This window comes from Danio aesculapii, chromosome 4 (genome assembly GCF_903798145.1).
Source record: "Danio aesculapii chromosome 4, fDanAes4.1, whole genome shotgun sequence".
Taxonomy (NCBI): Eukaryota; Metazoa; Chordata; class Actinopteri; order Cypriniformes; family Danionidae; genus Danio; species Danio aesculapii.
The window spans coordinates 58,806,347-58,821,346 of NC_079438.1; the positions used below are offsets into that span (position 1 = coordinate 58,806,347).

The 15,000-nt window shown below is 34.2% G+C and overlaps 1 protein-coding gene across 2 annotated transcripts in view; it reads left to right on the forward strand.

Moving 5' to 3' along the window:
* Positions 1 to 13,073, forward strand: part of mtpn (myotrophin) — a 37,950-nt gene extending 24,877 nt beyond the window's left edge. For both annotated transcript variants that reach the window (XM_056456264.1, XM_056456265.1), the window contains exons 3-5: positions 1,856 to 1,969; positions 2,594 to 2,677; positions 11,777 to 13,073. In XM_056456264.1, coding sequence (XP_056312239.1) covers positions 1,856 to 1,969; positions 2,594 to 2,677; positions 11,777 to 11,863 — 285 coding nt within the window. In that variant the 3' untranslated portion in view covers positions 11,864 to 13,073. The remainder of the gene's footprint in view (positions 1 to 1,855; positions 1,970 to 2,593; positions 2,678 to 11,776) is intronic.
* The last annotated feature ends 1,927 nt before the right edge of the window (positions 13,074 to 15,000 follow it).

A 15,000-nucleotide genomic window follows, 5' to 3' on the forward strand; every position in this document is an offset into this window, starting at 1 on the left:
TTAATTATTATAATATATTAATATTTTCATTTTCGTAATGATCGCTTGCATTCCTAACAACCATTCAGTGATTACAATTTTATTAAAATATTATGTTAATTTTCAATTTGTTATTTTTTTATTACTTTCTATTACAATGATATAATTGATTGAAATTTAATATTAATTAATCTTAATTTAATTTTTATCATTTGTCTAATGAAAGTGTAATTTTAAAAGTTAGTTTAATGAGTAATGTGTTTTCATACACCTTTCTTCTTCTTCTTATCATTATTATTATTATTATTATTATTATTATTATTATTATTATTATTATTATTATCATTATTATTATTATTATTATTATTATTATTATTATTATTATTATTATTATTATTATTTAAACTACATATTAAACATATGGGGAGAATACTTTTACCACCACACAACCAATACATAATAATTAATAAATATATATATATATATATATTTATATATATATTAATATTATAATATAGCAAACAAATAGATTTGAAATAAACAGTTATTGATAGTAGCTAACTAATTAACTAAGTGTTAAATGTTAAATATGAATCTGTTTTAAGGATATTGTAAGGATATTTTCATAATTTCTTCCATTTCTAACAACCATTCAGTGTAATTGAAATTGTATTAAATTATTATATTAATTTTCATATTGTTTCATATTGTTATTTTTTATTACTATTACTTTTTTATTCTTTTATTATCTATTACAACGATTGATTGAACTTTAAATTAATATAAATTCATCTTAATTTAATCTTTATTAATAAGTGACTGTGTAATATTAAGTGTTATTTTAATAACGTCTAATGTATTTTCATACACCTTTCGTATTATATTTATTATCAATACTACATGTTAAACAGAGAACTTTTACCATTACACAACCATATACATAATAAAAGTCTCAATATTATAATATAGCCAATAAATTGATTTTAAATAAACAATTATTGATAGTATTCAGTGTATTGATGATGTAGAAATTTTATTCATTTTCATAATTATTCCTTGCATTCCTAATAATCATTCGATGTTGCTTAAATATGTAAATATTTGTATATATTTATAATGTATATTGTGTTTTTATTACTGCATGTTTCAATTATAGAATTGATTTAATCTTAATTTAATATGAAGTAATCAATAAATCTTAATTTAATCTATTGTTTATTTAATAAAACTATTATATTAGGTGTTATCTTAATAATGACTACACCTCGTATTATTATTGCTATTACTACATATTAAAGTTATAACATTTATATTAAAATGTCATTGAGGTTTTATTTAATGTACTAAATATTTACTTAATAGATCATGGTTGATAGCATTATTGTATTTATAATGAGGAAAACTATCTGCATATTATATTGTTAAAAGTATATTGAATACATTTGATTATTAAATATTTGATTATATTAAAATTAATTTCAATTTAAATTATATTAAAATGTCTTGATTTAATCTAATTAAACATTCAAGTGTAATAAATAATACCACCTCCATTAAATAATACAATTAGACATTTTTAATAACAACTAAATGCAGTAAACAGATAAATCAATATATAATACTTACTAACAGAGTTGTGATATAAACTCAATGCTATTGGCTGTTTTAAAAGGGGAGGGGCTACTCTATGCCCCGCCCCTCTTCAGCTTTCAGTTAACATTACATCAAGCATCGAACAAATATGCAATGAAGCTTGGGAGCTTTACTTTCAGATGTCTCACACACACACACACACACACACACACACACACACACACACACACACACACACTCTGCACCAGTGATATTTGTTTCTGAAATGCAGTGTGTTTTTCAGGCCGAGGATGTGAACAGGACTCTGGAAGGAGGCCGAAAGCCGCTTCATTACGCAGCTGACTGCGGTCAGACTGAGATGCTGGAGTTCCTGCTGTCCAAAGGAGCCGATGTCAACGTAATTATCCTTCACACACATACACATACACACACACACACACACACACAGACTCTCTGTGAGTGTAGATGAATATCTGCTCCTGTATGTAAATGTGTAGCATGTGGAGTCCCGCCTCACTGATAACATCACTGCACTGACTGTAACTCAAGCTGAATCCAGACACACACACTCATCAGACTTTATCAAATAAATGCAAGAGAAAATGAAAACAAATCTTATTATTATTCCACATTAAACCATTTCATCTTGCTGCCAGCAGAAATAAACATGTTTAAGATTTGCTTTATTTTATTGATGCTCATGTTAATTGATTAAAACCATCTACAATTCTCAAACTGCTGAACTATTTTATACGATCATGTAAAATATGTATATAATAATTAATAATATTAAAGTAATCTGGCTTTATTTAGTATATCCTTGACTATTTTGAAGGATCACATTGTGTTGATGCTGAAATCATTTAATGTGCTGCCCTACAAACAATGTATGTTTAGCACTTACCATCTTAGGATAAAAATATAAAATAAATATATATAATATTAATAATACTATACGATATACTCTCTTACTCGCTGTGTGATTGACTGATTTAATGTTTTGTGTTGTGTTTTTTGTCAGGCTCCAGATAAACATGGCATCACTCCGCTGCTGTCGGCCACATATGAGGGTCACGTCACCTGCGTCAAGATCCTTCTGGAGAAGGTACTGAAGCTGTGTCTGTGTCTGTGTGTGTGTGCGCGTGTGTGCGTGTGCGCGTGCGTGCGTGCGTGTGCATGCGTGCGTGCGTGTGTGTGTTAGACCTGTCATGATATCCATGTTTTGTCATACGATATATTGCACCAAAATTTATTGCGATGAAATATTTTTGTTTTATGCCACTTATTATATAATGCCAGAATGACAATATCATATCGTCACAATGCAAGTGCACTCTTCTCTATTGGAGGTGTCAGTGTGGTTAAAAACACTGTAGTATTTCCTATAAATGGCTATAGTAGATCTTCATGTGGGTGTCTGATGACTGAAAATAGAGCTGGCAGCAGATGTCACAGCCTCTGTTACTCTTTACCTTGCACTTTTACTGTTCACATTTATTATTATTTATTTAGGATATGCATTTCACATTCTGACTCCAATGCCTGATTATTAAATAGTACATGATGATATTATATTTTCTTTTAATAATGTGTGGCATAAAATGGTCTTAATGTCAATAATATCATTTATCGCAATGTTTTTTAGTGCAATATATCCTACAACAATAAACAGATATCATGAGAGGCCTAGTAATATCCTGCTTACAATTATAGATCAGCATTTTGCTGATACAGAAAAGCACACAGTCGAAATCTCTAGTAGGGCAGGCGATATTGCAAAATAGATTATCACGATGTCATGTTTCATATCATTCGATATCGATAATTATTGAATATTTTTTAACAATACATTTAGGAATATTAGGATATTTTGTTGTTTAGCAGCTTTAATTTACCAACATTACTAAGGCAAATAGTTTTAATAGTCAAAAACTACAATATTTAAACCAAATATCTGATCTCTTTATGATAAAATAAACACAAGTGTTAGAGAGACTCTTAAGCCTGATTAATAAAATGTTACAAAGTGTGTGCTATGGTAGAGCATAAATACCAAACGGCAACCTCCCGCTCTTCCTCGGGAAGCCAATACGGAAGTAGCTGAAACTGCAATTCATCAAAATTCCGCTAGTCCTGGCTCCATAATAGAGCAAAATGCAATTGAGCCCACTGTTAGAATGGCCAACTTTACAGCAGAAAAAAAAGGTGTTTACAGCCTGGTACAAAGAACCATTTTGGGTCATATAGCTATTATTACCCTCCATGACAACTGTGAGGGGGGTGAATTTTTTTATAACTCATCCATTTCCTTTATATTAGGTTATATTAAGTTTGCATAATTAAGGGCGTGGCCACTTCAGTGACAGCTAGGTCTCGCTGGTCGCCGTCACTTCACCTCAGCTGATTCCGGCTGAATAGCTGCTGAACTCTGCATATACATCATGTTTTCGTTTTGTTTTATGTGGCTTTACACAGTCAGCTGCCTTTTGAAAATATTTCTTACAATAATCAGATGATATGGGATGCTCTGTGCACTAAATTGTGCTCACAAACCATTCACGTGGCCTCCATTTCCCAGTTGAGTGAAATTATATACTTAACATACCATCTCTATGAATGCATTGGTCTTATTTAAGATTATTAATCATTTATAATGTTCTTTAGAGCTGTAAAGCACTCCAGACTGTGACAGATTGATTAGCTGTAGGCTCTAGAACAGTCATCTGAAGCGTTGTCATACAGTTTTATGCCTGGATTTCATCAATAGCCTTGCAATTACTAACACAGACTATATTTGAAGTGTTTGGCAATAATTTGCGTTTTCCTCCTGTTGAAAAACGTCATAAGAGCAATGTTTAGTGGCTCAATGTGTTACTACAGTGTTTTTAAAAGTCTAAACACTTTATTGATATAGTAAACAACCAAGCACATGTGGTCAGAACACAAACGAGTCGCAGGTAATGAAGTATTAAGCGTTTCTCCTATGGGAAAGTCCGTCTAAGCAAAGTGCCAGCAGGTGTCTGTAGCTCCGCTCACGCTCCGCCTCTTTGCCCTTGTTTGGTATCCCCCGTTTGGTGCGATGACGCGCGAACAAAATGGAGACGGTTGGCCATGCCTACTAGTAGCTTCTTTTGGGATCTTCAGAAATCTATGGGTGACGTCACGGATACTACGTCCATATATTTTATAGTCTATGGTAAATACTGAACAATCAAAGCAAACATTAAGGTGTGAATAATAATGACACTGTAAACCTCAAACTCCGTCAACAACACAAATGATAATAATCAAATCTGAGCTTTAGTAAAGGAAGCAGCCATCATTATTGAAATACACACTGCAACAATACAAATTGTAAAGTTGAATGACTATATCACCCACTATGCTAAAAACACTTTCAGATGGGGAGCTAGTGGCTGGGATGCACAAGAAAAGAAACCAAAAAGCCACTCTGGTGACATCCTTACATTTTTATTTACAATCTCCTCACTGCTGGATGACAAAGAAGACAAGTCATTGCTGCAGCTCTGATGCAAGTTTATGGAGAAAAGTAAACAGCACTGCAGTGTTTGGGTGCGCTGTGTTTGTCTGAGGTTGTTAGTCTGTTGTTATTACTGAAATGTGTATATTCCATATTAGGTGTGAAGCAGATTGGTTAGTTTTACTTACATTAATTGCGGTGCACTTGCAAATTTTAGAAAATTTCAGATGTTTTCAACTAGGTGCAGCTGGAAAATGTGTGTGGTTTACGCGTGCGGCGCTTGCACAACATGTGCACATCGCTCCCATGTGTGTGTCATGCACGTCGCATGCCTCCACTGAAAATGACAAATTTACCCCCTGAGCCGCCACATTTTAATAAAACTATAGCGCTTCATAACAAAACTACATACAAAACTTTTTTATTACAGGGTTTCTGCAGGGTCTTCAAATGTCTTAAATCTCAAAATCCAATTTTTAGGCCTTACATTTTTTAATTCACTGAAATATTGTGTTGTAGGTAAATATTTAAATATTTTTTTAATCAGGTCTTAATTTTCCTTTGTTTATAAATTGCTATGCAATCTGGCCAAAACCCATACAGTCATCATCAGCAGCAGTCCATCTCAATAACACTTTAAACTTTTGATTTAAAAAGGCGATTTTTATCTAAGTTTATGTTGGGCTTGCTTGTTTTTACACAATATTTAAAATATTTTGAATCTAAAATAATTAGGTTTTTGTATTATTATTGTATTATTAAATGTAGTAAATTATAAGAAAACATTTTTTGATAGGGCAAATAAAAATCTTTTCCATCTGGGCCATTTGAAAAATTCCTTAGGCTTTAGCGCTTTGAGTCTAAAATTTCAGTCATAATGGTCTTAAAAATGTCTTCTGTCTTAAATTAACTCTGTGAAACCTGCAGAAACTCTGTATTATCGATGTTGACAATGGTGTTTGGTCAATAAATATTGATGCCAAATGCCAGCTCTAATCTTTAGTGAAATGGCCTATTGGTTAAAGGGACAGTTCACCCAAAAATGTATATTTACTCTCCCTGAAGTGTTCCCAAACCTTTGAGTTTCCCTTTTCTAGCATTTTGAAAAATGTTAGAAACCTGTAAACCATTGACCTCCATACTAGGAAAACAATTACTTTAGAAGTCAATGGTTACAGGGTTCCAACATTCTTCAAAATATCTTCTTTTGCAATATTTTAACAGAAGTAAATGCTCAAACAGGTTTGTGACTAGAAAAGGATGAGTTCATAATGACAGAATTTAATCACATCTGTCCTGCTCTATATGTTGATGTTTACTCCGCGTGTGTGTGCTCTGAATCCCTACCATCGGCCATTATTTCTGCTGTGCTGAGGTGTGTATTGTGGCGGTGAGAGAAAGAGCTTTTTGTTTGGAGGGTTTTAAAGCTGAAAGCGTCTGAACGGAGGCTGTAAACAGTGGCGTGTGCAGGGTCAGGCTGGGTTATATAATGCTGAGCTGGACGCCGCACATTCTTCACTCAGAGAATCCCTCTCAGATTACACACACACACACACACACTTCTCCTCCGGGCTGCTCAGATGCGTTTATGTTGGAGTATTCCTGCTTATTCTGCCCCTGAAATCCCTTCGGATCAGTTCACAAGTGCTGTGTTGTTTTTTTCTGGTGTTGTGGTGAAACATTGAAGATTCTGTCCTCTGGTTCTGAATGAGAGGCCTATTGGTTAGTTTTTAAGCGGATGTTAGCAGATATATAGGTTTTACTTATTAATTTACAAAAAAAAGAGAGAAATATAATACAAGTAATTATGAAGCAATAGGAATATTTTGTAGCTATTAAAAATGCACTGCTTGCATATATACATTATTTATTTATTTAATCTTGGTCCTCTGGTTCAGAATGAGAGGTCTGATGGTTATATTTTAAAGAGGATGTTAGCAGATATATCAGTTTTACGGATACATTTACAAAAAGAGAGAGGGGAAAATTATTTAAATATGAGTAATTATGAAGCCATATGAATGTTTTGTAGTCAGTAAAATATTTTTTTCACTGCTTATTTATTTATCCTCTGTCCTCTGGATTAAAATGAGAGCCTTATTGGTTATAATTTAACGTGGATGTTGGTCAATATATCTGCTTTACTCATTAATTTGCAAAATATTAAGAGAGAATGATGGGATATAAACAATTATGAAGCCATAGGAATATTTCGTAGTTATTAAAATAATTAAAAATACATGCATAAGCAGTGAAAGCTGCGTACAAATGTACTTTTAATCATTTATATTCATTTAAGCTATGTACATGTGTACGTTCAATTGAAATATTGATTTTATCAATTAATTTATCAAAAAGTAAGAGAGAAAATGTTTTGTTCACTACTTAATTTTATTTATTTAGTTATTTAGTTCACTTGTTATGTGTAATGTATAGACATTTCCAATGTCAGCCAATATTAGGGATATGAACAACTAAATATAGGGAGTGTTTAGTAATTCAGTAATAATATTTGAGTAATTCCTAAAATAAAGAATTTTAAAAGCTTCTTGACTAATGTGTTATAAAGAAAAAGTGGGTTGTTTCCACAAAATGACTATTAGTAAAAAATAAACACTAAGACTTTGACCGTTTTAAATGTTTAATTATTGGTTGTTTCTCTGTCCGAGCGCAGTTGTGTGTTGCTTGCTTTAATAATCATTGTCTGTAAATATAATATATAACTGTACTAAAAGTGAAGCTTTATTAGTTGTTTATTAGTCACATGACTCTCGCAGATGAATGAGTGATACATCAACACTTCCTCTTTTCAGATATTAGGAACTAAAACGTCCATAATTACTTTAAGGATATTTGCATTTATATTATTAGATTTATTTAAATATTGTTATATTTCTATTATTATGTAACAGTTTGCAGGTTTGTGTGTCTTTTTTTATTCATTACAGGCTTGTTCTATACAAAGTTATTGTGTTTTATTTTCCTGCAAAATCCATGAAAATGTTTGCCGACTCTTTAAATCATGGGAAGTAGTTAGTAAATATGTTTCCAGATCGGTTCTGATTTGCTAATTTAGCTTCGGCCAATATTTTTGAGCTCACGGCTGAGATGATAAACAACTGCAGATGTTCATTAGTTTAGTTTCAGTAAGGAGGAATACTGGAGTTGGTATCATTACCATCTAAATATAGTTTCTCCATTGTTCTACTTAAATATTACATGTTTAATTGGTTGTGTTGCTGTTTAAGGAAATCTCAGCGTAATATTTTTCTAGATATTTTTTATTTATCTATTTTTTTTTATTGTTGTTCATGGACAAAAACACAGCTTATGGAAAAACGCTCATGTTTTTAGTAGTTTTAATAGATGTATTTATAAAAAAATAATAATAATATAAACGCCTGCTGGTGTGAAGGAACAGATTGATTCATTTGTGATTGATGACTCAGAAGATGTGAATCTGACACTGCTGGCTGTGTAAAGAGGAATCATTTAATCTGTTGGTGTAAATTAATGAATTGATTCAACTGGTGTGAATGAACAGATTGATTCATTTTCAGGTGTTTGTGTTTGAAGACTCAGATGTGAATCAGACTTCGTTTGTAAAGGAGAATCATTTAATCTGTTGGTGTGAACAGATTGATTCATTTGTGTTTGAAGGCTCAGATGTGAATCAGACTCCATTTGTAAAGGAGAATCATTTAATCTGTTGGTGTGAACAGATTGATTCATTTGTGTTTGAAGACTCAGATGAGAATCAGACTTTGCGGTGTGTGTAAAGATGAATCATTCAGTCCACTAGACCAGTGTGAATGAACGGATTGATTCATTTGGTTTGAAGACTCAGATGAGAATCAGACTTTGTTTTGTGTGTGTAAAGATGAATCATTCAGTCCACTAGACTAGTGTGAATGAACAGATTGATTCATTTGGTTTAAAGACACAGAAGATGTGAATCAGACTCTGCTTTGTGTCTAAAGTACAATCATTTAATCTGTTGGTGTGAATGAACAGATTGATTCATTTGTGTTTGAAGACTCAGATATAAATCAGACATGTGCATAAACACGAACCATTCAATTCACTGGTGTGAATGAACAGATTGATTCATTTGTTTTTGAAGACTCAGATGTGAATCAGACTCCTCTCTGTGTGTAAAGATGAATGATTCAGTCCTCATCCAGCGAGTGGATCAATGTGTTGTATTGATCGTGTGGAGCATAATATTTGTGTAAAGGGCTTTGGGCCGGTCGATGGTCTTGTGTTAAAGAGTCCCTGTAGAATATGCATGAGGCTCTCTGTTACTCAATAATGCCGTAATCAGCTCTTATTGGTTAGGTGACGTGTGAACTGGAAAGGTGATCTGCTGTAAATTGTTCTCTTATTTCTTGAATAATGGTGGGGTCGAGTGTAATCTAGCAGAACTAACAGCACTGTAAATAAATAAAGGCTGTCTTCCACACCATGGATTTGTGTTGGGACGACATAAAGGAATTAAGTTAACTCATTTGTTTTACAAATGTAAGTGGATTGAACATAAAACAGTTACGTTGTCCCGAAACAAATCAAGAATAGTGTTGTTTCAGCTCATTTTAAATAAGTAGTTTGAACAAACATCAAACATAACGTTTTGAGTGAGTGTAAAGTCTTCATTTTGAGTGTTTTAGCTCTCCACTGTGGTGCTGTTTGCTGAAGATCCACTAAAATGTCAATATTGTAGCAGGTTTAGACTGAAAAACATGTATTTTTGGTCTGCACAATTTTTAATCCCAACGTTATTGTCTTAGGAGAAAGTTTAACAGACTTTAATGTTGGTCAGGCCCTGAAACTCAATGGAAATAGAGTTATTTACGTTTATAGAAAGGAATATGGAATCGGTGTACAATTTCAGTGCATCAGTGTCTATAGAACTGAATTAAGCAAGAGTCTAAAGTTTCATGTGTTAATTTAAGACTTTTGCTTACAATAAAGTTTCTTCTAATTATTGTTTAGCTTTCCCTTTTTTATGAACCTTTCATAAGAATAGTCAAGTGAATAATTTTCTTGTTCTGAATTATATTGCATTGATAAGGAGCTATCACAAGCTACGACTTTACATTGGTGCTTTCTTAAAATCAGTATTTAGTAAATATACTACAAGTTAAAATCTTGCCAATGTTACCTAAAGTGGCGATGAGGTCTTAAATAGGTCTTAAGAGGTATTAAATTTCACTCTATAAGGGTTTCCATGCTAAAACTACCTGAATTGCAGACATATAGATTCAAGGAATGGAAAGTGCTTAAAAACAAAACACTGGTCCTTGAAAGTGCTTGAATTAAATTTGAAATAAATTTGTTTATGGTTTCATTTCAGGAATTATTGTTCAATTATCAAAACTAAACAAAAAAACTAAGAAATTCTTAAATGAAAAATCTGACAATAAATAACACTGACAAATGATGCACACTGTTTCCGAATTATTCACATTTTATTATCACCAGTATTAAATTCCAACTAATTTTATTTATTTTATTTATTTTTATGTAAATGTTAAAGGTGCAGTAGGTGATCTGCCAAAATGCTAACTGTTAGCATAATATCGTTGAAACACAGTCCCACCCCTGCCGTCCAAAGCCATGCTTTCTAAAACACGAACGCAGTAGGCAACCTCGTAGATCATGTCATTCACCAGTAAGAAAGCTTTACAGTACTTCATAATACTACAATTCCCAACGCAAAACTAAACCCACTACTGTATGCTCAGTGGTTGGCCAGCGGTGTGCAGGAATTACACTTATTTCCAAGACATACTGACATGCTATTTCAGAGCGAATATTCAGAGTAGCATGATAAACAATATCGTGAGCGCATCACAGGCTGTCATTGCTCAAAAATGAACCGATGTGAATATAAAAGCAACTTCAGCTCAGTAAAGGAGGCTATGTGGAATAGCGCTATTTACTGATGTTTTGTTGTTAAACTAAATATAAATCTACATTATCGATGCTGTAAAAGACCTTATGAAGCTGAAATTTGTCACATCAATCTGTCGCCGGAAGATTTCAGTGGCTGAACAACACTTCTGTGCATATAACCCATTCATAACAACACAATCTACATCAGCTCTGCGTGACTAAAATAGTTTAACACAGAACATTACCTGTCTAACAGAAACACTTCAGCCATGGTGTCGTCCTTTCTCCAGTGTGCAAAAGTAGCTCCAATATTCATTCAAGATTTTAAAAGTTTTGATTCAGCGTTTGATTTTACCGTCGTCACTGTCGGGTGTACGCACAAATGGCAGATCTGCGTGAACGGGTGCGCGGTTGTACAAATCTACATTTACTGACAGACAGTTTGAGCTACTTATCAGAATTATAGGAATTGTCGGCCTGACAATATTTAATTGGATGAACATTTTTTAGTCTTATGCCTTACCCAGATTATAAAAATACTTTTAGATCATTTACTTTAATCAGTACTATTGGAATGTGAAGAGACTTTCAACCAGCACAACAAAACATGTTTCTGAAGACAATCACCTACTGCACCTTTAAGTGTATGTAAAACGGATGTTCATAGTGCTACATAAGCTGGAGTATGAATTACAAAAGTGCTTCATTTAAAATGAATGCTGCTTTAAAAACTCTTTGAATCTGCTGTTCATGAAAGCGTGGAAACTGTCTATAATTCTTGTTTGTGCCCTGCTAATTGTGTTGTGTTTTGTGTTTTTGTTTCTCCAGGGTGCCGATAAGAACCGGAAAGGTCCAGATGGTTTGAGCGCGTTCGAGGCGGCTGAAAGCGAAGCCATCAAAGCTCTACTAGAGTGAGCAGACGCTGCCGGCAGCGGAGAGGTTCTGACCACTGGATCCAGCAAACTCACACACACACAAACACACACACACACACACACCTCTCTGTATCTGCCCGCTGGCTGCATCAGATCCTCTAGGTTTCCTTTTGTTTGTTCTCCTCCATTTTTTTATTTTATTTTAGGGGAGGTGCTTAATTTCCCTTCTAGTTTATAAGAGTCAGTCATTGGCTGATGGACCTGTCACTCATGGCTACGGACCAATGGGAACGCCTGTCTAACACCACTAACAAAAAACATGGACTTTAGAGTTCAGACTACAGCGCAGACTCTGTGAGTGAGTGAGTGTATGATGATGATGATGATGATGATGTGTGTTGTTTTTCAGACTGTTAAAGGTGCAAATGCAATTAGACGTTAAACAAGTTGGAAAAAAAGAAACTCTAGCTGATGAATTTCCCTGCACTCCGTTTCCCTCCTCCAGCGCTCCGACATTCCCGTCACATTGTAGATGCTCAAAGAACAAATATTAGACTTCAGACGCTCGAGTCGTTCTGCTGACGCTCACACTCGCTTCTCTGCCCCTTTGAATTTGTGTTGTTGTGGCAAAAATAAATGAATTCTCAGCTGCTGTGCGCTTGTAGAGTGTTAAACAGGTGTGCTCGGATGGGGGGACGCCAGGTCTCTCTCTTCTCTCTTTCTCTTTCTTTCTCAATTCAGTTCAAACTTGCTTAATTGGCACGACAAATGTTACAAATGCGTCTCTAAAGCATTTGTAGTGTTTACATTAAATAAAACAAATGAAAACCAATAACATAGCAGTAGAGACAAGAACATAATAATAAGAAATGCATTAATAATAAACAGTTGGATCTCTCAAAAACAGCTTTCTCTCTCTCTCTTCAATTCAAACTTGATTAATCAGCATCACAAATGCTTGTTTCAAAGCATTTGTAGTGTTTACATTAAATAAAACACATGAAAACAAATGACAAAACAGTAGTGATGAATAATAATAATGCAAATACAATAATAATTTTGTATGCATAACAATTGGATCACTCTCTTTATCTCTCTCTCTCTCTCTCTCTGCATGATGGTGTTTAAGCTTTTCAGTTCAGTCGATTTGCTCCGACCTGCAGATGAACATTTTAAACATCCATATCTGGCATTGTTGTTGAAATAATAAGTCCGTTTGAAAACAAATCAAATAAAACCGTTTCAAATTGTGCGTTTCTAATGGTGGATTTTGTCACGTGTTGATTAAACCGAGATGCATGATTTGTGAAATCAAAACAAATGTAATATTGCAGAACGAAGAAAGATTACAGATAACTTTTCTAAATATTAGAGCTGTGTGACATGTCCGAGCCTTTGCTTTCAAAGCCTGGGTTTTACATCCACCAATTTTTATGTGCATTTTGGATTATTGCATAAAGAGAGCTTAAAGGAAAGCCAAGATGTGCATCATTATTAAAAATGTGCAAAAAAAAAGGATAAACATTTTAATCATAAAGAGAAGTAAACTAAGACAGAAACACATTTAGTGAATAAACTCTGTGCATGCACATCAGTATGCGTGATGTGATTTAGTTTGAACAGATGATGATCAGATATAAATGTGCATTAATGGAGTTTCCAGCACACTGTCAAAGATCTGAAATGTTGTTTTGCTGTCATCACAGTGCTTAAATATTATTATTCTTAGTCTTGAGTATCTGTCTGCCCTCCCAAAGAGTGTCCCATGCCTCCAAAAGCCACTCATTCACTGCGTGCATTGCGATTTGTCTTCTGAGGCGCAGCTCATTTATTCTCAACCTGCAGCCCAAGAGCAGATACTCACTGAAGCTAAGCAGGGCTGAGCCTGACCAGTACCTGGATGGGAGACCACTTGGTGATCTGTGTGGGTCCTAATGCCCCAGTATAGTGAAGGGGACACCATACTGTCAGAGAGCGTCGTCTTTCGGATGAGACGTTAAACCGAGGTCCCGACTCTCTGTGGTCATTAAAAATCCCAGGGCACTTCTCGTAAAGAGTTGGGGTCCTTGGGCATGGAGGCTTATGATCGCGCAAAGTGAAGCGCTTACTGATCGTGGCCTCCTAATCATCGCCATCCACTGAATTGGATCTATCACTGGCTCTCTACTCCTCCTATAGCTGGTGTTTGGTGAGTGTACTGGCGCCGTTGTCCTGTGGCTGTCGTCACATCATCCAAGTGGATTCTGCACACTGTTGGTGGTGTGGAGAGACCCAACCCTACCAGCCAGGATTGTGAAGCACTTTGGATGCTACACTATAAATGCGCCATATAAAAACTTACATTACATAAACTACACTTCTCCGGCTCATATTTGGCTCCAGTTTATCAGGAAGTGATGATTTGGTTCTCTTTCTCTCATTGGATAAATTAATCACAAATGTTTAATGCAATATTTAAATTTTACGCATAAATCTAATTTGCATCGTTAGGAAACGGCTATTGACTTCAACACATCAGCCATCTCTGCTGTGATGATGACCGTTTCCTCTTCAGTCTCTTCCACAGTTCACACACCAGACAGACTTTTTCTCAGCAAGGATTTTCCAGAGGCCTTTTAGTCAGGTTTAGATCATTAGCCACAAACTTTGCATTGAAACCTTCCTAAAAGTGAACGTACACCAGAATAAATTGTGTTAAATCATGATTAAGCCCACACTGAATCTGCACATGCAGAAATCTGCAGATGTTCAGCTCATTATTGAGTCTATTTATTTGCTACATTTCTTCAGGTCTTAAATTAATTTCAGAAATATTATTGACAAATATGAAAATGTTCGTATGATTTATCTATAATACAGTTTGTAAAGTCATATTTTCTGTTTTTCGGTATATATATATTATATAAGAGACTTGCAATGAAGTGGATCTGACAGGATTTGCACTGTAAACAATAAATAAAAGTTAAACATTTATTTTTTATTTCATATGTTAAGTTTTTAGTTACGATACTCTCAAAATCATAAATCCACAGATATTATTTACAAAGTTTTGCGCAGAAATAGCAAATAATGTCCGCAGAATCTGTCTGGGCCTAATCATGATGATGATTTAAAGTGGTTCAGTATTTTAAGTGAAATATGTGTGCATTCTCCTGTCAAGTTTGCTTTTTCTATAGG